Below are 27,209 nucleotides of genomic sequence, written 5' to 3' on the forward strand. Positions count from 1 at the left end.
GTGTGGGCTCGTTTTCCTTGGCTCAGTAAAGGCTGGCCTTGTTTGTGTGGAATGCATAGAATGCTCCTGGTGCTCGGTGTTGAAACGGATCTAGCGTGTGTGTTTGGGGAGGGTCAGATGTGTGTGTTTGGGGAGGGTCAGATGTGTGTGTTTGGGGAGGGTCAGATGTGGGGAGGGTCAGATGTGTGTTTGGGGAGGGTCACATGTGAGCAGACTGATGTGTGTTTGGGGAGGGTCAGATGTGTGTGTTTGGGGAGGGTCAGATGTGAGCAGACTGATGTGTGTTTGGGGAGGGTCAGATGTGTGTGTTTGGGGAGGGTCAGATGTGAGCAGACTGATGTGTGTTTGGGGAGGGTCAGATGTGGGGAGGGTCAGATGTGTGTTTGGGGAGGGTCAGATGTGGGGGGGGTCAGATGTGTGTTTGGGGAGGGTCAGATGTGTGTTTGGGGAGGTCAGATGTGAGCAGACTGATGTGTGTTTGGGGAGGGTCAGATGTGTGTTTGGGGAGGGTCAGATGTGAGCAGACTGATGTGTGTTTGGGGAGGGTCAGATGTGTGTTTGGGGAGGGTCAGATGTGTGTTTGGGGAGGTCAGATGTGAGCAGACTGATGTGTGTTTGGGGAGGGTCAGATGTGTGTTTGGGGAGGGTCAGATGTGTGTGTTCGGGGAGGGTCAGATGTGTGTTTGGGGAGGGTCAGATGTGTGTTTGGGGAGGGTCAGATGTGTGTTTGGGGAGGGTCAGATGTGTGTTCGGGGAGGGTCAGATGTGTGTTTGGGGAGGGTCAGATGTGTGTTTGGGGAGGGTCAGATGTGTGTTTGGGGAGGGTCAGATGTGTGTTTGGGGAGGGTCAGATGTGTGTTTGGGGGGGGTCAGATGTGTGTTTGGGGAGGGTCAGATGTGTGTTTGGGGAGGGTCAGATGTGAGCAGACTGTTGTGTGTTTGGGGAGGGTCAGATGTGTGTTCGGGGAGGGTCAGATGTGAGCAGACTGATGTGTGTTTGGGGAGGGTCAGATGTGTGTTTGGGGAGGGTCAGATGTGTGTTCGGGGAGGGTCAGATGTGTGTTTGGGGAGGGTCAGATGTGTGTTTGGGGAGGGTCAGATGTGTGTTTGGGGAGGGTCAGATGTGTGTTTGGGGAGGGTCAGATGTGTGTTCGGGGAGGGTCAGATGTGTGTTTGGGGAGGGTCAGATGTGGGGAGGGTCAGATGTGTGTTTGGGGAGGGTCAGATGTGTGTTTGGGGAGGGTCAGAAGTGAGCAGACTGATGTGTGTTTGGGGAGGGTCAGATGTGGGGAGGGTCAGATGTGAGCAGACTGATGTGTGTTTGGGGAGGGTCAGATGTGTGTTTGGGGAGGGTCAGATGTGAGCAGACTGATGTGTGTTTGGGGGGGGTCAGATGTGGGGAGGGTCAGATGTGAGCAGACTGATGTGTGTTTGGGGGGGGTCAGATGTGTGTTTGGGGAGGGTCAGATGTGAGCAGACTGATGTGTGTTTGAGGAGGAGGACATGTGAGCAGTAGGGATGAGTTTGAATTTTCAAATATTTGAATAGTCGTGCCAGTCTCCACATTAATTCTTCATGTCAATTGCAAAAAAATTATAAATAAATAAATATATATATATATATATATATATATATATATATATATATATATATATATATGGTTTAGTCACAACCAAAATACCAGTACTATCAGATGGTTTATTTAACCGAGTATGAATATTACTTGTATTAAAAAAATGTGGACATTGAATAATATAAGCTCTGGGTGTAAAAAATAAATGAGGTAAACAACATTGCCTCTTACATCATTAGGGATGTGTTATGTGTGTGTATATATATATATGATTTTTTTTTAAACCCAATACATTGCTGAATATTCGCTCTTCATAACAGTACAATATTCTAAAATGATTGTGGTCAGTCATGCACATCCCCAGTGAGCAGCTGATCTATGTGTTTTAGGAGGAGCAGATGGGAGCTGACTGATTCCTGGGTTCTACCTGGCAGTGCTGTGAAACCGCCGAACACATTTCTGTGCTGCTTTATGAAAGGCTATAATCAAGATGAATTATTCTCCACATATTCCTTTTCTTCTCTCTATATTGTTCTAATGGCTGTAATGTTTCACTTTCAACGGTGTTAGAAGACGACTCCTCTCCCCCCAGCCCTGGTGTTGGTTTAGCATGTGAGGACATTTTTCTCTGTTGTTCATCCCTTGTCCTTCCCCTACAAAGAACACGCAAACTCCGCCCGGAAAGGCGTGGAGACCTTCTCGCCGCACGCTGCCTACCGTCTGCTCCCGTGCCGCGCCTGAACGATTTTGGGGTTCAGTCGGAAGAAACGAGTCGCCTCCTAACACCGCTGAAAGTGAAACATTAGAGTCGTTAGAACATTGGGTTCTTTGTGGGGGAAACCCTTGTGAACACGGGGAGAACATGCAAACTCCACACAGAAAGGCCCAGAGACCTTCTTGCTGTACGCTGCGCGCTGCCTACTGTTCAGGTTCAGTGTCTTGCTCAAGGACACTTCGGCACACTCCGGACGCTGGGATCGAACCGGGGATCTCTGATCCCCAGCCGGCCGCTCTACCTCCTGAGCTACGTGCCGCCCCACATTCAGTCAGCCAGTCGCAGTCGGTAAAGCTCTTCTGCAAACGTTCTCTCATTTTGACATCCCTAGTTTGTACTGTAGATTTACAGGCGTCCCTCGATCTTCAGTCCATATTGACGGGTTTGTAGTCGGCGTGTGCGTATTCAGATTCTGATCTAGTACAGGTGAGTCCCTCACGACGCAGGTCTGTCCCATCACCCCCCCCCCCCCTCCCCCAAGAGCTGTCATTATCTCCCTCTACCCCCCCCCCCCCCTCTTCCCAGGTCTCCCGGTGAGAGAGGGGGGGGGCGGTCTCTCCTCCAACGCCGAAGCGCGTCTCCCCTCACCCTGATTGACTTTGACAGGAAATCAATAGTTTTCCTGGGGCCGCGATATGGAGATAAGATTGTCATAATCCTGGTGTCGGGGCTTTGTGGGGCCTCTTCATTATCGCAGTCAGAGATGTCCTTTCCAGATAGTACCGCCGGGCCGACGCCGCGTCTCCGCCAGACGCTCTGTTTACCCACTAGTCCCCAGCTCTCTGGCACGACAACGCAGTTATTTAATTTAACGCTCGGCGCTGGTAAATATAGAGGTTTAAAAGAATAAGGGGAGGTGGAGAATACTGCGACTGTGCGCCTTGGAACGCTTCTACTAGGTATCGATTGGAATTTCTAGAATCGATTCCATTCCGATTCACAAGATTCAGAATCGATTATCGATTCGATTCAATATCGATTCGGTTAGTGTTACTAAAACCTTTTTTTTTTTTTTAGCTGTAACCTTAATTACATGACTGCCAAGTTATGCAACACATCAATACTAGGGCTGGGTATCGATACTGATTTCCAAAAATGAATGAATGAATGAATCATTGAATGAATTAATTAACTATTCTTTCCTTCATTTATTCATTCATTCATTAAATAAAAGATCGATTTTGGGATTCATGAATCGATTAATCAATTTTTTAAACCCAGCCTTGGCTTCTACGCATCGTTCGTACGGTACATTCTCCTCACTGTTCTCAAGAACACCTTCCCAAAGTCAGCCAACCAGTGACCTCAGATACAATCATAGGACATATATATACACACACACACACACACACAATCAGGGGACATGTTGGTACAGACACACACACACACGCACACAATCAGGGGACATGTTAGTGTACACACACACACAGGCGCGATGTAAATGAAAACTGTCAGTGTTGATGAAGTGGTTGCAGTTGATCTGTCAGACCTCTGTCAGCCCGCGATGTTGGAAATCACATTGCTCTGTTTAGAGGTTTTGATACAGTGTGATATGATATTAAGCCACAATGTGACATTGTGTTCTCTTTCTCTGTGGAAAGCAGGAGGGGACTCTCAAAAGATTCCCTGGTGGACTCTTCAACTGACATCTGCTCCATGAAAGCACAGGAATTTATTCAAGACATGCTATAATGTGCTACTTTCTCACAGAAAATATTAAAACGGGATGTTTGACGAGTAGGGAGCTTATCAGCCTTCCAGCCTTCATTTCCCTCAAACCACCGTTTTTATAATATGTGCTAAATCAAATAAACATACATTTGAATGCTGAATAATAGATAGTAACCTCGAGGTGCTGAATTATCTTTTTGCGTGTCCATGTATGATTCCAACTGTATTGGAGATTTTATGGAGGCTAGAGGGTCATCTTTTCTGTCCCTCTGAGGGATTAAATTGATCTACTACTATAATTCTATAACTGTCTGGAGGGTAATAAGGGTTGGGAGCGTGTTTTGTTTCCGAAAGGAGTTCCAGAGTTTAGGGGACCCGCATTGCGAAAAGTAGCGTTTCCCCAAAATTGGTTGTAGTTGTAGGGATGTTTAATGCCAGTGGTACGCGCGTGCTTGTGGGATAGTTCCAAACTTAAAATGAGAGGAGGCGAGATAGGAACAGAGGTGATTTGGCAATGAGGGCTCTATATGTAAATAAGACTCCATGTTCAATTCTCCTGAGCTGAATGAGGACTCTATACTGTACGTAAATAAGACTCCATCTTGTATTCTCCTGAGCTCAACTCCTATTTCTGGTAGAGTATGCAGTGATGAGTTCTAAACCCTTCGCATGAATCTTAAGGCACTGTGATATGACACTCTGTGACCCCTGCGGTCGATCGACGCGGTCACGGCTCTTCTCTGTCCTGGCCCCGCCGTGGTGGAACGAACTGCCCACTGACGTCAGGACAGCAGAGTCGCTGCCCGTCTTTCGTCGCAGGCTCAAAACTCACCTCTTCAAGAAGTACTACAACGATCCTCCCTCTTAAGCACCTATTTTAATTTTAGATTGCTATTCTTGCACGTTGCCTTCAGCACTAGATCATGCTCTTAGTCACTTGTTTTAGAAAGAAGATGCACTTGAGTTCTGGCAAGTAGTACATTGGCTTTTCCTACGTTAAATGCAATTATTGTTAATCGCTTTGGATAAAAGTGTCTGCTAAATGACTGTAATGTAATGGTAGATGGAATCATGGGACCTTAGGATAGAGGCAGAGGTGTGCAGGTACAGGTTGTCCAGGGATATGCCTGTATAATCCTTTCCCTGCTCTCCTGGGTGGGAGAGAGGAGATTGGTTGCCGAGGTTAGCGGGTCTGCTGTTCCCTCCCTCTGAGGGATTGTCTGTCCAGGGTGAAAGGTCAGATATACACTCTCACTCCGAAGGACAGAGGAAATGTCAGATATGGTCTTTGCAGAGTGTGTGTGGGGGGGGGGGGGGGGGGGCTCTCTCACTCAATCTCTTTCTCTCTCGGTGACACGGTCTCTCTCTCTCTCTCTCTCTCTTTCTGTCTCTCCACATCTCTTTTTCTCACGTCTCTCTCTGCTCCCCCCCCGTCTCTGCCGTCCGTCGTCTCCTCTCTTTCTCCTTCTCTTTCTCCTTCTCCTTCTCTTTCTCCTTCTCTTTCTCCACGGGGTCATGGCCGTCCTCGGTGGGCTCCCTCTCGCTCTGATAGGCCCAGACGGGGCGGGGGGGGGAGAGAGAGGGAGCGCGGGGTCACCCGGCCGGCGCCCTCTCCCAGAAGCCCCCTCTCTTCATCCTCTCGCTCCGCGCATCGCTCCTCGCCGCTCAGCTGACCACCTGCCAGGAGGAAATGAGAACAGGATCCTCCCCCTCAGGACTTCCTGTAGAGGGCCAGGTCCGGGGTCAGGGACTATCGGCGGGATACCCCCCCCCCCCCCCCCCCCCACGGTGCCTCCATCACGGGGTGACGAGCAGAGAACGACTTCTGCGACTAGCTGTTAAAAAAACGGAAGTGTTCAGGTTGAACCGACCGCGCTGAATTGCTCTCATCACACTAATTGTTTTCCCGCGGGCGAACAGGAAGTGAGCGCTCGCTCTTTTGTTGCACGTTTCCCCTTCGGTGAAGTCATTTTCAGAGAACTGCATCTTGAATCCTCGCGTGAGCGGGGGGGGGGGGGGGCGGTGGTAGGTATCGTCCTGGAGATTGGTCGTTGTTAGGGCTGGGTATCGAGTCGAATTTCAAGAATCGATTCGATTCCGATTCACAAGGTCGATTATCTCGATTCGATTCAATATCGATTCGGTTAGTGTTACTAAAATCTTTTTTTGTACCTTGTAGCCTTGTGAAGTTATGCAACATATCAATACTAGGGCTGGGTATCGATACTGATTTCCAAAAGAATGAATGAATGAATCATTGAATGAATGAATGAACTATTCATTCCTTCATGTATTCATTAATTCATTAAATAAAAGATCGATTTTGGGATTCATGAATCGATTCTGAATCATTTGATTCAGAATCGATGAATCGATTTTTTAAACCCAGCCCTAGTGGTTGTTGAACGCTACACAGGGGCGGGAGTGTGTTGGTAGCGTCTGCTGTATTTGCTTTCAACTCGCACCGCGGGGATTATTCCTCCCGCTGAATGAGACAAATGACCCTTCGGGTAGCTCCCTCCCTGGCCAAACCCGCACCCTCACTCTCACTTTAAAATGGAATTGCCTTAATTGTCCCTTTTGAGCAGCCGTAGACGGTGAGCAGCGAATCGGTACGAGTCGGTCGGGATGTTTTAATTCCCCCGGTAATCCGGAAGACGTTCAAAACCAGAGAGGTCACGGCCAGAGATAATTCTTTGGATTGGTTTGAAAGGTTTAAAACCGAATGGTTTCAAACCTTCCTATGCTATTACTCCGCACCTACGTCCTCTTATTCCGGTAGCCAATCACAGCCGGCGTTTTGTTCGGTCGTCCCCCTGTCGCCGCCGCGGAGGTTCCGCCACACAGCCCCGCGGTCAGCGACCCGGAAGAGAGAGCCGGACGGGGTCGCCATCGAGCGGCTGACCCCTCGCGGCGAAATTAAACCAACCCGCCCTCGGGAGTGGCGGCCCGAAATGCCACTACCCCCCCACGCCCCCCTCCCCCAGTGTTCGGCCCTGGCGAGACCGGAGCGACAGCTGCAGCGGAACCCGATGCTCAGAGCGCTACGCCACCGCGGCGGACCGGGCCGAGGTTCCTGTGGCTGCTGGCCCACCTGTGTGATCCCTCCTGGATGTGTTGGGGAGGCGGGGGGGGGGGGGGGGGGTGCATTGACGATGCATTGAAATTATAAGAAATTGATGGTGGATATGCATCTATTAGTAGAGCATGCTGAGGAGGAAGCAGTGTGTCTATCCAAGCATGGTGATCAGAACCAGTGTTCAGGAGTGCTTGAAAAGGGCTCAGTCACATGTGACTTCAGGTGGATATGAGACATCTCTCACATTATCACACTACTAGAACAGAGAGGGTCCGAGATCCTCCCTCCCTCTCTCTCTCTCCTTTTCTCTCTCTCTCTCCCTCTCTCTCCATCTCTCGCTCTCCCTTTCCCTCCCTCTCTCTCTTTCTGTCCCTCTCTCCCTTTGTCTCTTCCTCTCTCTCACCCTCTCTCTCTCTTTCTCTCTCACACACACCCTCTCTCTCTCTCACCCTCTCTCTCTCTCTCTCTCCCTCTCTGCTCCAGCGTCTCTCTCGGTTGTGACCGTTCCTCCGGCCAGTCTGACCTTCAGGACGAGCTCTTATCTGTAGCCGGCGAGGAAGAGCCGGGCGGTCATGACTCATGCGGAGTCGGGGGGGTGGGCGGCGGACCTGGCGGAACCCGCTCTGCCCGCACGCCGCAGCCGGGCAGGAAGACGAGACGGGGGAGGACGCCGGCCGCATTGTCTGAGGAGAGGCAGAACGCACGAATCCGGGGCAGGATATCCTCTCGTTCTCATGGTCACCCCGATGCGCCAGAAAAGCGCGGCGGACTCTGGAGAAACGAGTCGTGGGGGCCCCTGGCTGCCCTCCCCCCCCCGACTGCTGCCCCCCCCCCCGCCTTCAACACCCCCGCCCCCCCCCACCCTCACTAGCCGCTACGCTGAATTAGGAGAGCCTGTCTTCCTTTCTCACTCTCACATCCATCCTCTAGACGCCCCCCCCTCTCCACCCCTTCCCTCCCTCTCTCGTTCTCATCCAACCCGTCTCTCTCTCTCTCACACACACACACACGCACACACACACACACACACACACACACACGCACACAATGTCCTGAAGTTACATGAAAGAGGAGCAAGCCGGAGGTGTCAGCTGACTGCCCCCCTCCAATCAGATAAGTTCTGATGTAAGTGTTTAACAGCTGCTAAGATCAGATTTAGCGAGAGAGAGTGAGAGTGAGAGGGAGGGAGGGAGGGAGGGAGAGAGAGAGAGAAATAGATAGAGTGGGAGGGAGGGAGGGAGGGAGGGAGAGGGAGGGAGAGAGAGAGAGAGAGAGAGGGAGGGAGAGAGAGCAAGAGAGAGAGAGGGAGGGAGAGAGAGAGAGATAGAGGAAGAGAGAGGGAGGGAGGGACTAGCAGGCAGGAGCTAGTCAGCGCAGCATGGCTCTGCGCCGGTAGAAAGGCATGAGAAGTCGGGCTCCGTAGCATGGATGAGTCCAGCATTCTGAGGAGACGGGGGCTACAGGTAGGGTAATGAAGCAGTGTGTGTACGCGTGTGTGTGTGTGTGTGGTTGTGTGCGCGTGTGTGTGTGTTCGTGTATGTGTTTGTTTGTGTGTGTGTGTTTGTGTGTGTGCGTGTGTGTGTGTGTGTTTGTGTGTGTGTGTCTTTGTGTGTGTGTGTGTGTGTGTGTGTGTGTCTTTGTGTGTGTGTGTGTGTGTGTGTGTGTGTGTGTGTCTGAAGGAGAGGTGCGGAGGTAGTCAGTATGCTGAGCAGGGTGTGCGGCTCTACCCAGCACAGTTAGGACTTTCAGACCTTTTGTGTTAACACTAGGTGGTGCGGAAGGAATAACAATTTGGCTGAGTGTGTGCCTGTGTGCGCGCGTGTCTGTTCACAGAGCCGTGTGTGTAGATCGCACTGTGTGGATGCATTCTGGTCTCATGAACGATTCTGTTTCCAGGTAAAGTTATCCGTCGAATACCGATGCATGGCTGCTATAGGCTGGCTCCTCTGATTCACTCGACTTCACTCTCTGCTGTATTTATTTCACTATCCTCTCCGAAATGAGTGTGTTTACCCCCCCCCCCCCCCCCCCCCCCCCCCCGAGCGGAAAGGCATGCCTGTGACTTCCCCTCAACCTCGGAGTTGCATGTTCGTCTTCACTAGCGTAGCCTGACTGCACCGACAAGACCGCGAGCTGTCGGCTTCCCGGCGCTCCGTCGATCGCGGCGTCCGCTGTGCCGTCAGCCGTCTCTCACGCTGGTATTGACCCCCCCTCGTGGTCACGGGGGGGGGGGGGGGGGGGGGGGCTTGCGGCGGTCGAGGGGGCAGCCCTGAGAGGAGCGCCGGGACGAACACCTCGGGGGCCACCGTCGACAACAAACGCCTTACGCTCGTCGGCGGGGTGACCGCTCTCGACGTCCCGTGGCAGCTGATTTAAATGGACCGGGGTGGGGGGGGGGGGGGGGGGGGGGGGAGGGTCTCTCCTTGTCTCTCCTCAGGTCTCTCCCTGTCTCTCCTCAGGTCTCTCCCTTTAGTCTGGTGGCACGGCGGGATTTTAGACTCTCAGATCTTATATATTTTTTAGACAGCTCACCTTCATTTTGCAGTAGGTCAGTGGTTCAAAGTAGTTTTTTCAATTCAAAGTTACCACGCTCAAAGGGATTGTATTTTTTCGTATACAGTAAGATTAGAACCGTGCCTGTCTGAATTTTCAAATGTCTCACAGGATGTGCCATTCGTTTTCATTCCTCGGCACTCTGTAGACGAATCAAAGCAATGAAAAGGCTTTTATGGTCCAACATTAATTTCACAATAAACTGAGGTAATTTGAGCTCATTAGAGCGAGATTATGTTTCCCGGGCTGCTGTTTCAGTTATTTGAACAACCCACCCTGCTCCAGGGACCAGGTAGACATCAGAGCACATTTTGCCTTTGCATGTTCACAATTATCGCAGGCTGGTGTTCCCTTGTGATTAAACATCTTTAGGTAAATTTCACTTTTCATTCCTGCTAGTTTTTTTTATTTTTATGTAAATGTTTAATTTGTGTTCGTCTAAATGAATTTCTCTACAGCAGATGTTAATATTTACTGCCAAGTGGCTTTTATCAGGGCCTCCCAAAGCTGTAATTTAATTCCCAGTGGCGAATCTATGCTGGCTTTGTTGTCCACGTTAACTTTAACGGACTCCGCTGCCTCCCTGCTTGTTCATTGTTTCACAAAAGGCGTCACGGCGCGGCGCCACGCTCCCTTGCCTCCTGATGGCCGCCAGCGGAGCCGAACAATAACAGTCCCTCTCTGAGGACCAGGGGACCGGGCGCTCCACAGCCACGGCTGAGGCACAACCAGGAAGTTAGTTTGGCAGGCAAATGAATGAGGAGAACGGCCTCTTCCAGGCCAAGCCAGATCACCCTCCTGACAGGAAGGCGTGACATGGCGCTACAGGGGGGTCGCGTGTACATTCTGATCAACGAGAAGTCAATGCTATGATTGGTCCAAGTCTATGATTGATCCAAGGCTATGATTGGTCCAAGGCTATGATTGGTCCAAGTCTATGATTGGTCCAAGGCTATGATTGGTCCAAAGCAATCAGCAGAATCATGACCCCCCCTCTCCTTTGTTTGAGAAAATAACTTGTCCTTTTTCGGATCCATTTATGGATTTCCTTGGGTCCATGTCCGTGATACAAGAGTGTGGTTAAGTTCACTGTGAATTGCTCTGAGATGTCATTGTTGGCCACTAGCAGTTCTCCTTTTGAATGAATGGTTCTTGTACTCCCTACTGTAAGTACAGTAGGGACCTGTAGCCTCCTGTCAGTCTGAGCCTATTTCAGTTCTTGGACCGGATCCAACACCAGCGCAAAAAAAGCGTATCGTTAAGTTCCTAAAGTCAGGGAGGGTCAACGCGCTCATCAGTTATTCATCACCTCGATCAAAAACTCGTCAAATATTTACCGTCCACATCATTGTTTACTCTCTCTGCATTATTGATTGGCACTTCCTGTTTGTGAGCAGAATAGGGATGTTGAGTTGAGACCTGCGGGAGGTGACGCCTTTGACAAGTAACATTTAAAAAACTGAATGACAAAACTTTACGTGTCGACAGAATTATCAATGAATTAGCAGTCTCGCGTTCTTTTAACCTAGAGTCTGCAGTGAGTAAAAACACATGAGAACGTAATGTTTTGGGTCTGAAAGGCATGTGATGGGACATGTGCTCATAGCCTATGGGGAAGCACGTCCCAGTAGAAGTGCCCACTGACGTCAGGACACCAGAGTCTCTGCACATCTTTCACCGCAAGCTCAAAACCCACCTCTTCAAGAAGTACTACTACAGTACGATCGTCCCTCTTGTATTTTTAGTTTGCTATTTTTCATTTTGTCTTCAGCACTAGATTACACTCTTAGTCACTTGTTTTAGAAAGGAGAGGCCCTTGAGTTCTGGTGAGTAGCAGTGCACTGACCTTTCTCATTTTAAATTCAGTTATTGTAAATCGCTTTGGATAAGTGTCTTTTGTATGTGTATTTTTTTTTTTAATTTAACCTCTCATTGAGATACAAAATCTCATTTACAAGAGAGACCTTCCAGGACAACAACGACAATACAACAAGTTACTGACGGACAAAACGATCTATAACAGGACAAACAAGAAAACAAAAACAAAACAGAGATAAAAATAAAACAACAGACAGACTTTTAGTGCAGAGGCAGAAAGCAGTGGAATGAATAGTCCGTTGTGAATAGTCTGTTAAATGACTAATGTAATGTAATGGGTGGTCCCAAATTAAAAAACAAACAAGAAAAGCCATTGTTTTCCCGTCAGCTGCTCTCTCAGTGCGTGGAGAACGGGGACCGGAGTATCGACACGACTGCTGCCCTGTAATTAGAATAAATGGAATGTAGTGCTGTTGTATTAGCTTTATAATTATAATAGTGTGGAGCCTGATTCTCCAGAGGCTGCTTGGTTTGTTTCATTTAGCTCAGATTCACACATCCGCTAAATAAGAATGCATGGGGCTGGAGGATGAGATGTCCAAGTTTATTTATTTGATGAAGAGGGACAGTGTACATTGATTAACATTTTGTAATAAGAAAAAGTCCCCAATTTTAGACAAAAAAGTAGTTCACATTTGCAGTCCCCCTGCCAGAAATCCAAAGGTACGGTGAATCCGGAGAGTCATCTTGTCACGCATGATTACTCTAACTCATCTCCGGGTCCATCGGTGATTGTGTTCATCACAACGTCGTTAACAGGGACTCCAAACTTTGATGTCCCATTACACGTTCTCAATATGAGCGAGACTGCACTCACAGCAACATTGCATTTGGACATGGATGTGTAGAGAATGCTAGGGGAAGATATTCCTTTATGAGTGCCTGCTTCACCTTCTCTCCAGGCTAAGGTAAGGGCGTTCTGGTAAGGTCATCCTGCATAAACCCCTTTAAATAGGTCAGTGCTCATTAGTTATGCTACGTAACAGTCTGCTATCACCTTGGCCAGGAGGGCCAGCCCGGCAGTACTATTTAGAAATTATGTCTCCTATCAGTTTCATCAGAAATGTGTTTTCGGCAATTGTTTTTGCAATACAGGTGTGTGTGTGTGTGTGTGTGTGTGTGTGCGTGTGTGCGTGCGCGTGTGTGCGTGCGTGTGTGGCGTGTGCACGTGTGTGTGTGTGGCGTGTGCACGTGTGTGTGTGTGTGGCGTGTGCCCTATATGTTAGTGTCTGCACACATGCTGTTCTCTGACTGGCTCTGTCTGTCTGTCCGTCCGTCTCACGGCCGTCTGGGGAAGCGGCATATCACGGCTATCTGGGGACACAGGACAGGAGGACGGTCCAGTCTCCCTCGGTGACGCTATCAGATCCTGTCGGCGTATTTGTATTCACAGTGTGACATTTCCTGGCTAGCTGCTCACGCTAGGTGCACCAGTAATATGCCGGCGAGAGGATTCTCACTGGCCAGAAGCACATCTCTACTCTGTCCTGAGTGTTGCGTTAATGTCACTCTGCATATGATATCCAGTGAAGTGTGATTGGAGAGGCGTAGATTTCAGCATGCGGCCGATGAGCTGTGAGTGTTTTCAGGGGCAGCGTTCGGCCTTGGGAGCTGATGACGGTGTTGTTTCAGCGTGTCCTTTTTAAACAGATGTTGTCGTGACAATTATGACCAAGCGTGGGGCCGGTGGAGCGAAGATGATGGATTCAGAGCCGGTCGGTTGCTGCCTTACACGTTCTTCAGAAAGGGCTTGAGGAAGTTATTACATTCCGAGAGCGCGTATTCCTGTATTCCTGTCGGGAGCGGAGCCAGCGACCCCGTCAGGGACTTTTGGACCACGATTGTCTTCCGTTTCACTTTTTCCCTCAGACAGTCTTGCAACATCATGAGTATCTAGGCAAATAATTGGCTTGTTGAGGAGCGAGACAGCCTCATCCACCTCGGTTGGTGCGAGATAAGACGCAAGGAAGACAGATAGCGAAGTCTTGGGGGGGGCGGACCCGCTCCTGCGTTCAGAAACGAGGCCTTATCACGCGGCGTCTGTCGGCGTTGCTGACAGATGTGTTTATGACAGGCTGCCTCCTCAACGGGTGTGCTGAGGTGTCAACAAGGCCATCGGTGATACATCCCACTGTAATAGTGAGATTGCTTTTTTTCCTCCATACAGATAGGAGGCCTCTAAAACATATAACACAGGCAGCAGTACCAGGCAGAGGGAGCTGGGCATGTAGACAGCGTTACTTCATCTGAAAACTGGACTGAATACATACTGACCGCACTACCCCTTTGTATTTGATATTTTTCTTTGTTTATCCCTTTTTTGCACTAGCGTTTTGTACTCGCCCTTTGAACTGGCCCGTCTTTGCACTGTCCCGTCTCTCGTCCCTGCACCCTGTCCAATGTTGTCTCCGTGTTACGCACCACGAGCGAAAGCAAATTCCGAGCACGTTGACAAACTGCACGGCAATAAAGCAAATTCCGGTTTGGATTCGGATGATTAGCTGCCGAAGGCAACGGGAGTCAAATTGAGTTCTCCGTTTGCCCCATGCGGTGATGGTGTCTACCTTCTCCAAATAGTGGAATATGGGTCACTGTATAGAAACACAGTCTAGTCTGCCACGTCAGCTGGGCCGGGTGTATTCTGTGGTCCAGGGGCTCAATCAGTCCAGTTGACAGAAGAGAAGATGGAGGATTTTCTCTTGGTCTGATACTGTACAGGTTAGACTGCAGTCTGCGCTGGTGTTGAAGATAGATAATTAACTTGTTTTATAGATCTTTCTTTCATTGACTTCTACCAATCTCATGGTGCACTAGAGATCTCTGGCCACTGTCTCTGAGGATAAGCGACAAAGTCCACTTTGCTTTGGATAAAACTATGAGTAAATGTGTTTGAAAACGGATGTACAGTAATCAGTCTTCGTTCTCTGTAACACTTACATCTGGCTACACTAAAGACTTAATGGTTGAAAGTCTTAATAATTGATATCCAAAGTTTCAACACTTTATTTGCTACGGTGAATCAAGAAACCAATTATAGCCTACTCCTCAGTCTAAACGATCCCATCTTTACTAACTCATCAAGGGATTATGTTTTCTCTCCTCAGATCAGCGATATTACTGGTGTGAATGGAGAGAATCTTTTGGAAGAATATTAACTAAGATAAGATGGAAAAACCTTATTTTATTTATGTACAGTATTTATTTGAAACATGACGGCTTTAAGTTTGACAGTCGGACATGAGACGTCCATTTTCACTGCTAATGTTTACCCACGTCGCCCAAAGAAAACCAGGACATGCTGCTTGAAAGGGAGCGATCAGTCAAACTTCAGACCAGAAAGCTTTTGAAAATGTACTCCCTCCCAGCATTAATTATGTGTGGGCGGATATAAAAACTATTGCTCATGCAGGTAATTGTCAGAATGACAGCAGAGAGTAAAAAAAAAAATGAAATGGAGATATTTTCCACCTTGGGGACTCTTTGATGTCTGTGTCTTTTCCGTAGCCCCAAAATGTCCCACCCACCGAAACGCTGGCATCACTGCCTAATGGCATTCATTTTAAAAGTTTCTCTTCCTCTTGATTTTGATGTCCTGCGCAACTTGGCAGACACAGTGGCTGTCATGGTAGATGATGTAAACAGAGGTAGACTGACAAGCTGCGTCAAAATCTACAGTATCCTAGACCCAGTATACTGTACTGTACTCCTGTCCTAACGCATCATTAATGTATTTTAATTATATTGTAGTGCTCATGCCATCTGCCCCAGAGACTGTGGTTGGAAATTAGCCCATTTGGCTAAACCAGCATGTTTACAGAAATGTTCCTTAATGTGCACTGTCTCTGAATTTTAAATGATTAAATAAAAAATCAATAAAAAAATTCAATAGCTATCATGCAATAGCTCGCTGCCACAGTTGTACTGGGCAGCCTGCTCAAACAAACCGCTGCTGTACATGGAGGTGAATCCAACTCTGAAAGTCCGGGTCACCAGTTCACCGTTGGGATGTTGTCACTCAGACATAGTGTGACGGACGCTGCTTGTAAGAAGGGCCCGGCGTCTTTCCAGGAAGTCAGCGGGTTTACCGTGAAGCAAGTGCACTTTTTTTGATCTTGAGAGGAACGAGAAAGCGAGCGGCATCAAAGGGAATCATTAATAAATCCTTACGAGGAGACCGATAAAGATGCCTTAGCGCAGCTTTGATGTCGCATCTTCGGAGTTGAAGAGTTCCTGCTGGCGGTCACACTGGGACACGCGTTCTGCGCGTGAGACAGCCAGCTGAGGTCACTCGTCAGAGCTAACCGTCTCATTTACTCTCACTAGTGCACGGTGCCCGTGGGGCCGTTGTGGTTTGTTCTTGTTCTATCTAGAGGTACGGGTATCAAAATGGCAGCCGTAGAGAATGAATGAGGAAATGTGTTGTACCGACTGAATGGCGGCCAATGGGTGGTTATTCGCTGTACTTATAACAACAATAATTGACTCCAAACTGCTCAAAAGCAGGTAGTTAGATTCTGTAGGCCGAGAGGAATCTTATGATGTCCACCTTGACATTTGGTTGATTTTACTCTCCGCGTAGACGACCGATTTCATGCAACAGCTGTACAGTATGATTATGCTCACAAGCTCGATCATTACCGCCATCCCAGGGGAAACACATGTACATCAAACATATTCTGTTCGTGGGGTAACATTTTTTTCACCTTCCTTTATTCCTACAGTAAGCTAGAATGCTAATGGCAGGCTATCATGTAGCTAGCCCGCTGATAGTGTTGTTAGCCAGCTGCTAGCCCGCTGATAGTGTTGTTAGCCAGCTGTTAGCATTGTATTCGCCCCTTGGTATCATGGATCTTGGGTTGACCGTAGCACTGCACGGGAGCGTATCCTGCTGAATACGCGGAACTACTTTTTTACCTGGCGGCGTCCGCCAAGAACCGCTGATCCAAACAACTTCTCAGGAGACCCTGCACGTCCGAGGGTGCTGAGGAATATACCCGACGAATGTCAGCTTCATACCTCGGCTAGTTGTTGAGATAATCGCGGACACCGTAGACAGCACGCTCGTCCATCTCGCCATTATGATAGAGAGATTATATAAAGAGATCTCCCTGTAGGGGTTTAAGTGATTGGGAGGGAATGCCCATATGTGCTTGCGTTAGGGATCGTTTTGCGTTCATGACAGTTTGGGAGGATACAAGCAGCCGAAATGAGTTTTCTCCGGAGGGTGGCTGGGGTCTCCCTGAGAGATCGGGTGAGAAGTTCAGTCATCCGGGAGAGACTCGGAGTAGAGCCGCTGCTCCTTTGCGTCGAAAGGAGCCAGTTGAGGTGGTTTGGGCATCTAGTGAGGATGCCTCCTGGGCGCCTCCCTAGGGAGGTGTTCCTGGCGTGTCCGGCTGGGAGGAGGCCGCGGGGTAGACCCAGGACCAGGTGGCGGGACTACATCTCCGCACTGGCCTGTGAGCGGCTGAAGATTCCCCAGGCAGAGCTGGTTGATGCTGCTAGGGAAAGGGATGTCTGGGGCCCCCTGCTGGAGCTGCTGCCTCCGCGACCCGACCCCGGATAAGCGGATGAAGATGGATGGATGGATGGCCAGTTTGGGAGATGAGGAGAGAGCGTGTTGGTGAAACCCGGCCCAGGTCTCTGAGGTCTTCTGTCAGTACTGACTAGCGTCAGGTGTCAGACTGCTCTCTGCTCCACAGCTTCAGCGTTATTGCTGAGGCCTCTCAGTCAAACACAGATTGATAAGGGAATGCTGCAGTGTCAGAATCATGGAAGGAAGGCAAATCATTTTTATTCAGCCACATGCCAGGCTTGTCTAGCTCCAGGCGGTCCCACAGAAAGAATAAACCGCGGCATGAATCGTCCTTAAGAGGCAAACCCGAACATCACGTAACCTAAACATAAGACCCAGTCTCACATCCCTCTTCATAGTTTGGGTACTTTCACTAAGCCTATCAAGTAACAACTCCTCCCCACTTGTGACCAAACAAGAGACAAGTTTGTCACAATAGCAGCACAGTTTGTAATTTCATGGCCTCTAACTTTCCAGAACATAGCTTGAAGGAACAATTTGGTTGTGAGAAAACACATTTATTTATAAACCTACCCTTTTTATTGAGTTATGGTTGGTACAATAGCACTAAAATGGCTGAAAAGGGCTCTGAATACATGTACTATTCGTAGCTGGTAAGATTCTTACCAGAAAATCACTGGAGAGCCCAATTTTAAATGTGTGGATGGAAATTACAATACGCAGTTACAAAACGGAAATGATTACAGCCTTTGTGAATCATAAATTGGAACAATTTGCGTCTTACTGGGAAAAATGAGATAACTATGTAACGCCTCCACAGGCCTCATTTTAGTTTCATAAATTAATGAACAGATCAGCCTTAAGTGGGTTTTATTTCTGTGTATGCGTTTTATCTGCTTTATCTGAAGCATACTGAAATTTTTGACTCATGAATAGCCTATATGATGTAGTATCTGAAACATACTATATCACATGGAAATGTTGTCAATGATGATTAAATTCAATTAAATTGTCAATTAAAAAAAGAAAGAAAAACTAAGAAAAAAGGTCTCTCGTGCCTTCAGAGAGTCTGCACTCTGCACAGCGTGATGGCTTCGGTTTGACCCGCCTATAGAAATACCTTCAGTGTCATACGAGATGGATTATGTGGAGTAGGCATTGCTCTAGCTAATAGGAATGTGCATGGGTATTATTCATATTGTAAATTCTACAAAGGTCAGTTTGATGAGAAAACGTCAGTTCCATTGTACATGAACTGGGGAGGCTTCATACCTGCACTTCTACCAGTGAAGTCCGCTTCTGCCAAATCCCTTCAGCCGTCTCCAGCCGGCCCCTCATTGGACGAGAGATTGAAAGGGCCTGAGTCTGTCTGAAGACCCCCCCCCTCCCCCCACCATCACCCCCAGACCAGGGGTGTAGTGGTAAATACACAGGGGGGTGAACTCTGTCCAGTGCAGAGTTGACCCACGTTCGTTCTCCTCATCGATTATTACAGTTGATCCGAAAATAGGTGAGTGAACTCTCAGCCTCATTTTAAAGAGGTGGGTTAACTGAGTTTACTTGGGTTTACCATCCACTACACCCCCGGCCGCACCAGACCTCAGGGGTCATGACCCCAGACACGAGGGGAGGGCAGCCTATCACAGCGTAGAGCTGAAGGAAGTCCCTCCCTCTCTGTATTCAGCAAGGCCACAGTAGATTACTAGTACTCCTCTCATAGTCACAGACAAACATGTTATTGGAATTCAACACCATTTGTGGGAATAATACTAGTCCCTTTGAGGCTGTCGATTTGGTTTGCTTTTATTGCTGTTGTTGTTGAACTGAGGATAATAACGGCACAATTTCAGGAAAATGTCCCTCGCCCTCAGGGGACAGCGATTGCTTTCATCCGTGCGCGCACAACAGCCTTAACGCCCCGACGTCGAGGGTTCAGCTCGGACGCGTCTTCGTCTTGACGTTCTGCGACCCCGGAGGCATCACGCGTCTCTCCATCTCTCTCCATCTCTCTTTTTGTATACCCCCTCACCGTCTCTATCTCTCTTTTTCACTCTCTCTCGCTCTCTCTCTCTCTCGCTCACACACACTCTCTCTGCTCGCGTTCATTAATTCCATGTCACACACCATGGGGGGCCCGTGCACTTTGATGTGTCTTCTCACCGTATGGGGTAGTTTCCATCCCTCAGGGCTGTTTGCTCTTCCCCCCCACCCCCCCGCCTCTGTTTTGCATGTCACGCACAGACTCAGGTGTTGTCAGAGTAAACATGACACACATCGCTTCCCCCACTCAAGGCAGACGTTCGGTGCACCCGCGATCGGGCGGCGTTCATTTTGAATATGAACTGGTCACCCCCCCCCCCCCCCCCCCTCCTTCCACTAGTGTTCTGTCCCCTACTTGTGTTCTCCACTGTTTCAGAGACCTGAACCCTTTCCCCCCACTGTGCTGCGCTGCCATTGGCCGGCCTCCCCGGCGGTGTGTGTCACCGTTGCGACCGCGCCGGTGATTAGCGATGTGAGCCGCCGCCGCGGCTCCTAATGAAACACGGCCCGTTGTTCCCGCAGAGCCGGCGAGGGGCGACCCCCCCCCCCCGACATTAGGCCCTAATTGATGGCCGAAGGGACGAGGGCTTAGCGCGCTTTTCTGCTGACTAGAATAACCTTTCAACACATCAGCTCACTCTCCATCTCATTTCAGACAAAGGGCCTCACCCTCACGCTGCATGTGCCCGACTCAACTGTAGCCGCTCCGGGGACAGCCGTAGTCCTGGGTACTGTTTTTCACCGGCGGTTGTTGTTGTTGAATTGTATGCAAATTAGTGGGTTTCAAGTTCTGCAATTTCTGTTTATGGATAAATGTTGTTCCACAATCTGTGACATTATTGCGCTGCGCTGTCGAAAGCGTGGATGACTGATATTGCACTTGGGAATGGGGTGAATGTGAATGAGCACTGCCTCCCACTATTTCGCCGAGTGGTTTTCTGTTTAGCTTGTCTGATGTGCGTTGTGCACAGCACTCATTTCGACAGCACTCAATTCTATTGTTTCCCAAAAAATCCTTTGCACTGTAAATGCTGCCCTCTGCTGGTATGTTTAAGCAACTGCAAGTGCTGCCTTATTGAGGCGGACATACAGTAGGATATATTATGCAGTGAAATATGCAGTGTAGTCTGTAAGGTCTGGTTAAAGTTGAAGTCTATCTCTATGCTTGAAGATGATTGAAACGACCTTGAGACATAAGTGTGTCTCTTTCGGGGTGTGATTTCAATTAATTTAACAGAGCTAAAGAAGAAGAAGAAGAAGAAGAGCTCAGTATGTTTTGTATTTGATATCGCAGGTGCTGAATGAAAATAACAGGATTGGCTTAGAATAATGCAAATATTTTGGATTGAGTATAAAGCTTGTTAAGATCAAAATCCATAATCCGCTCCCATGGGCAATCAATGGTGGCACTGTTGATGCCACAGTTCCAGCACTGTGACCACTAGGGTCTTACCCCAGCTTTTTACAAGCGCAGCCTCGGAAACGGTGTGCTTGCAACGGTCAAATTATATAACTGCTTTTTTTTTTTTGTCAGGTCTGAATATCGCTGTGTGTGCTTTTGTGGGGTTGGTGAACTTGAACTGGGTGATTTATGAGTTGTATGACTTGAACTGTCTGATTTATGAGTTGTATGACTTGAGCCTTGACTTTATTTATTTAACGGCGTTTCAGAGGAACTGGGTCAGTTCCCGAAGCCAACATAGTCATTTGGAAGTGTATTAATGGTCACACCAAGGTGTGTGTATGTGAGTGTGTGTGTGTGCGCGCGCCGGTGTTGATAATAGTCAGTTGATAATAATCATTCTCTCATTTACTTCATTGTGTTATTTTGTTCATCGTTCCTAATGATTCCTTGTTTTTTTTCATTCACAGAAGGAGCTGAGTCTTCCTAGAAGAGGCAGTTTGTAAGTAACTCTGCTTTATCGCTTTTTCCATCTCTTTGTTGAATGTGGCAAACAGGGCTTTATCATGCTTCATGTGTTCTGTATTAGGTTGATATCAGTAAAAAATGTATATTTTTATGTCAAACCTTGTTGAATGCAGAGTAAGCACAACTCAGTATTCCCTCAAGCTTTTAAGAAAGTATTTATATACTCATATGATGCCTGTGGCTGCCTGGCACACATTTAATGATCACTGGTTAGAGAGTTTGACATTGTGGCAAACACCGATGTTTGTCAACAGGGAGGCATTAAGGATTAAGACACTGACCTGAGGCCAGTTCGGTGTGTTTCCTCTAGCGGTTAAGGTTTGGGCTGGGGGGAAAGATTAAGCTGGTCCTGGATCTGTGGCCCAGGTTCCCCTCCAGCCCTGAAACAGATCCAGATCAGATGTGTGGCGTCAGTCTCCTTCAGTGTTCTGTTCAGCTAACGTCACCCCCTCCAGATGGGTGTGTGTGTCTCGGTGGTTTCACCCTGGCATGTTTAACGACGGGAGAAATGCTACACCTGGCTACAGCACCTGCTGACTCAGCAGGCGGGCCCCCAGATAAGACCCAGTCCCACTAACGAGTTCCAGATAAGGATGACCCAGACCCGCTAACGAGCTCCGGGGGACCATAATGATCACTCAGAGCCTTGGTAGCCATGGTGATGGCTTTGACAACTTTTCTTCCAGGTCCTATTTCTTCCAGGTTCAAGTTATGTATTTAGATCCAGTTTAAGGGATGCCTATTGGCAGTTACAGTACTGTAGTTGTGAACTGTGAAGTTGAAATTGCTTAAGAAAAATCTTTAAAACCTAACCTGAGTTAAAACCTAAGTTGCTTAAGGCTGCTAATGGTCACTTTGTTGTGATACTGTAGTATTTTAAATAAGTCAGCAAGTTTGATACCGAGGCCTCTATGTTGGGTATCTATCGCAATCTATATATAGAGTGACCTTAATGACTTGCTAGATGGAACTAGCATGTCATATTAATTAAATGACTATAAATAGATCGCATGGAAATGTTGGTAATAGACACTGCACATACAGCTGCTATGATGTTTATAATCTATTCCTCAACACTGATGCAACCCTTGAGTGTTGTCTTATTGGGTCTTATTCTGCATGCTTCTTCGTTGGCTCACTACATGAATTGACACCTGTGGCACAGATATGATATAGACAGCTAGGTTCTGTGGTTCAGATGATCCGGTCCACAGGCTCTTTCTGATAGAGAGAGCCCCTACTAGGGATGGGTATCGATGATTCGAATTTCAAGAATCGATTCGATTCCGATTCACAAGGTTCAGAATCGATTATCTCGATTCGATTCAATATCGTTTCGGTAAGTGTTACTAAAACCTTTTTTTGTTGTTGTTGCTGTAACCTTAATTACATGACTACCAAGTTAAGCAACACACCAATACTAGGGCTGGGTATCGATACTGATTTTCAAAAATGAATGAATGAATGAGTCATTGAATGAATCAACGAACTATTCATTCCTTCATTTATTCATTCATTCATTAAATAAAAGATCGATTTTGGGGATTCATGAATCGATTCTGAATCATTTGATCATTCGAAATGTTTAAACCCAGCCCTAGCCCCTACTGGTTGAGCAGCGTGTTTTAGTTGTCAATTCATCAGCATCACCAGGTTCTGTCCAAGTCATCAACTACCCTCTACCCTACCCAACTACCCCAGCTCACTGTGCAGCCTTGCCAGAGTTGGCTTCTTCTTCTAGGGTGCGGCTGTAGCTCAGTTGGTAGAGCGGGTCGTTCAGTGATCGAAAGGCCAGTGGTTCGAATCCCAGCTCCGACTGTCCACATGTCGAAGTGTCCTTGAGCAAGACACCTAGCCCCAAATTGCTCCCAATGAGCAGGTTAGCACCTTGCATGGCAGCTACCGCCATTGGTGTGTGAATGTGTGTGTGAATAGGTGAATGAGAGGCCATTGTAAAGCGCTTTGAGTGCCGCTAAGGTGGAAAAGCGCTATATAAGTGCAGTCCATTTACCATTTACCATTCTTCTCTGGCCAATGGCCCAGTTCCCCACTGGCTTCATCAATTAGAATTCACTGCTAAATGTTGACAATCGCTTTACAAATGTTGTAGTTGAGTGCTTGACCTATCAGAGGCCTGTTTGTAGGCAGATCAGCAAATATAGGTCACCAACACCTATTTATAAAAGGTACAGTACAATCAAGTAGCGTACAACAAACCTAAAGGTCTATCTGGGGCCACGGTGCCATTTCTTTGCACTTATTCTGAGTTGGTTTAACATTTAGAACTATGCTGTGCTTGCTAAATGGTTTATTGATGTATAGGTCTACCTGTTTCTCCATCTTTGACAAATAGCATTTCAATACCTGTTGTTGGGCAGCAGCGTAGTGATTTATGACGTGCCTGGTATGACACCAACGTCTCCCAGCGTGATGAATGTGTGTGTGCATAAGCTACAGCGTGTGGGCTGCGTCGAAGCATGCCTAACCAGAGTTCATCAATTCAGAAGGACAATCACATCACTGTTGGACAACAACAATGCTGTTATACATCGGCGTTCGTGTTGTTTTAATGCAGCTACTGTACTGTAGTTTAGCCTGTTCGAATACTCCTGAAAAAGAGTACGATTCATCTTTTTATTTTTTATTTCTTGTAAGAGTTCACGGTGCCTGTAGAGCCATTGTTGTTGTCTATCCATCCATCCATCCATCCATCCATCCATCCATCCATCCATCCATCCATCCATCCATCCATCCATCCATCCATCGTATATATCGACCTATCGATTGACCTATCGACCTATCGATTGACCCATCTATCAACCTATCTATCAGTGATTAAATTTGTTCATAATTTAAATCATCACTTCCGGCATACCAGAAACCAAAACTAAACTAACAATTTTTCTTTCATTCCAGAAAAAAAATTAAACGAATGCACCCTTGAGTAGCCAGTTATCAATCTGACTGCAGATCAGATTTAGCTGCCGTTTAAAATGCACTTGCCATGATACAGTGGTGTCTCTCCTAATACGGGTATCGAAACGGCCGCCACAGGGAATGGACGGGGAAACGTATTACACCAGCAGAATGGCGGTCAATGGGTGGTTATTCTCGTAGTTATAACGACAATAATCGACTCCAAACTGCTCTAAAGCAGGTAGCTAGATTCTGTAGGCCGAAAGGAACCCAATGGTGTTTACCTCTTCCTTTATTCCTACAGTAAGATATAATGCTAAAGGAAGGCTACTGTATCTGTAGCTAGCTGGTAGCATTGTAAGCCAGCTGTTAGCATTGTAAGCCAGCTGTTAGCATTGTTAGCCAGGTGTTAGCATTGTGAGCCCATTGTTAGCCAGATGTTAGCATTGTTAGCCAGCTGTTAGCATTGTTAGCCAGCTGTTAGCATTGTAATCTTTATCATGGATCTTGGTATGGGGTCGTCTGTATTACAACATGTGGCCGTATCCTGCTGCACAACACAAGATTACTGTACATAGAGATGTTATTCATTGTTTGTGATATTTTGTTATTGATCAGGACCCTGAGTCTGTAATAATAATGTTTGAATAAGTCTAATTCCTACAAAGCCTGTCACTGTCGGTGAACATTTTAATCTGCATTCGTCCAGCAAATTCTCTCATAGCACTCAGTAGTTAAGCAGATTTCTCTCTGCAAAGCACATGCTGTGTCTTAGTCGTAGACCAGTTCACACAAATGTCCAGACACAGCACTCTTGACGAGCGACAAAGGGGGCTGTTTTACACTCTGAATGAACCAGATTGTTTAATTGAGTGAGCGAGCGCAACTCGGCGCGGTATGAATGCGAGCGGCTGCGGCTGGTGGTTTGAGGCCGGCCTGCCTGCATGTTTGCCCCAGTTCCGCTCCGCTCTGCTCCACTGTGTGCATAACCGCTCATGCTCCACTTACCACCCGCCTGCCTGCCCCACTGGGCTCTACAGGCCGCTGGTGCTGATCCTACCTGCCCCACTGGGCTCTACAGGCCGCTGGTGCTGATCCTACCTGCCCCACTGGGCTCTACAGGCCGCTGGTGCTGATCCTACCTGCCCCACTGGGCTCTACAGTCCGCTGATCCTACCTGCCCCACTGGGCTCTACAGTCCGCTGATCCTACCTGCCCCACTGGGCTCTACAGGCCGCTGGTGATGTTCCTACCTGCCCCACTGGGCTCTACAGGCCGCTGGTGCTGATCCTACCTGCCCCACTGGGCTCTACAGGCCGCTGATCCTACCTGCCCCACTGGGCTCTACAGGCTGCTGGTGCTGATCCTACCTGCCCCACTGGGCTCTACAGTTTACCGTTGCTGCCGTCATCCGCAGCGCCGCTCTGTTTCTAGAAACCTGCGTCATAGTCATTAACAGTTGATAGATTTGCTGGAGTGCAGTGACAGGAGAGGGAGGGAAGGAAGGAAGGAAGGAAATACAAAAGTAGTCCCAGGTGTACAGAGTGAATCTGGAACCCTGCGGGCCTCAGCTGCAGTATCTGTCTCTCAAGCCTGTCGAGCTCTATGGTAACTTCCGTTGACGAGTTCAAGACCAAACTGAAGTGCACCACGGACACTTGACTTCTTCATTCAAGTAGCGTGCGGTGGATTGTTTTGCTATTCGGTGTGTCACATTTATTGAGCGTGTAATTGCATAGTAACCCGTTTCCATCATCACGCCGGGCTGTTATTGATCTACATCATACAGCAGCTGTCTCAGGTGTTGTTCATTTTGAGACACAGCACATGCAGCCGCAGTTTAGGGGTCATGGATGTCAGGGTGTGTGTGTGCGTGTGTGTGTGTGTGTGTGTGTGTGTGTGTGTGTGTGTGTGTGTTATCGGTATATAAGCACCAGCCCCAGGGGTCTCCTAAAGGCTAGGGGGGCGGCCTCATCATCCATTATCTGTCCTCTGGGCTTCACTCCCCTGCTGTCCCATACCCCCCCCCCCCCCCCCCCTCTCCCCCTCTCGTCACTCAGAGAGAAACCTTCTACCCCGCGCCCCAGCTGAGGATATGACGTTTGTGACGAAGCTCTCGGCATATAGAGCGGTCTTCTCTTTTAGGGGTGACATCATCGCCCTCCCCCCCCCCCCCCCCTGCGGTGACACAGCCGCGTAGCGTCAAGGTGACATGATGGAGAGGGATGGACAGCAGGCAGAATGAATACATTGACTACTGTGCAGGTCCAGCCAATCACCAGCCTGCAGGGGAGGACGGGCAGGGGGGGGATTAGTGTGTGTGTGTGTGTGTGTGTGTGTGTGTTAGGGGAGGGGAAAAGGGGGGGGGGGTATTGTCCTGCCTCCCTCCCCTCCGCAGGCGACTGACGTTCTCATCTGACAGCCTCAAGGTGGAACGCGGAACGAGCAGAAAACAAGCGGCGTGTTTCCCCCCCGTCTATCCCCTCCTCCACGCTTTTTATCTAGAGAGAGAGAGGGAGAGAGAGAGGGAGAGAGAGGGAGAGAGAGAGGGAGGGAGAGAGGGAGAGAGAGAGGTGGCTAGCCCCATTCCTCTAGGGTGGCTGGCTGTGGTTCTTTGTCAGTGCAGAGGGAGGGTGGTGTGTGTGGGAGAGAGAGAGAGAGAGGGGGAGAGAGAGAGAGAGAGACACGGAATATATCATGTGCACAACAGTGCGAGCGAGAGCAGTTCAGCCATGAAAGCCCAACGGGAGAGACTGAGGATTCCGGGGCTGACGCTGGAGTGAGTATTCCCCCTCTCTCTTTCTCCTCACCGGCCGCGGGGACGGCTCCTTCGCTCGTCCTCCGCTGCGCCGTTTTCTCGTCGTCGTGCCCCCCCCCCCTCTCTCTCTCTCTCTGTGGCGTGGCGCGTTTAGCCGTATGCAGCATTTACCACAGTAGCAGCAGCAGGAAGCGTGACGCCGACGTCCTTTGCGGCTCTAGCCAGCGTCTGCTGCGTGTGTGTGTTTTTCGTATGCGTTTTGCGTTGTTTGTTTGCGTGTCGTGTGTGTGTGTGTGTGTGTGTGTGTGTCAAGTGCGTATCAAGCAAAACACTGCCGCAGCAGCCTGACTTTGTTTTGGGTGACGCACAAACGCGCCCGCACGCACGCACACACACACACACACACACACACACACACACACACACACACACACACACTGACACGCGCACTGAAACACCTCTGAATCATTCTGCCAGATCAGTTGGCAGGCAGTTGATCAATG

The 27,209-nt window shown here is 48.6% G+C and overlaps 1 protein-coding gene across 4 annotated transcripts in view; it reads left to right on the top strand.

Moving 5' to 3' along the window:
• Positions 1–27,209, top strand: part of mast4 (microtubule associated serine/threonine kinase family member 4) — a 107,006-nt gene that overhangs the window by 33,685 nt on the left and 46,112 nt on the right. For all 4 annotated transcript variants that reach the window (XM_084456122.1, XM_084456120.1, XM_084456121.1 and 1 more), the window contains one exon: positions 20,975–21,006. In XM_084456122.1, coding sequence (XP_084312248.1) covers positions 20,975–21,006 — 32 coding nt within the window. The remainder of the gene's footprint in view (positions 1–20,974; positions 21,007–27,209) is intronic.

This window comes from Borostomias antarcticus (genome assembly GCF_949987555.1).
Source record: "Borostomias antarcticus genome assembly, chromosome: 2".
Classification (NCBI taxonomy): domain Eukaryota; kingdom Metazoa; phylum Chordata; class Actinopteri; order Stomiiformes; family Stomiidae; genus Borostomias; species Borostomias antarcticus.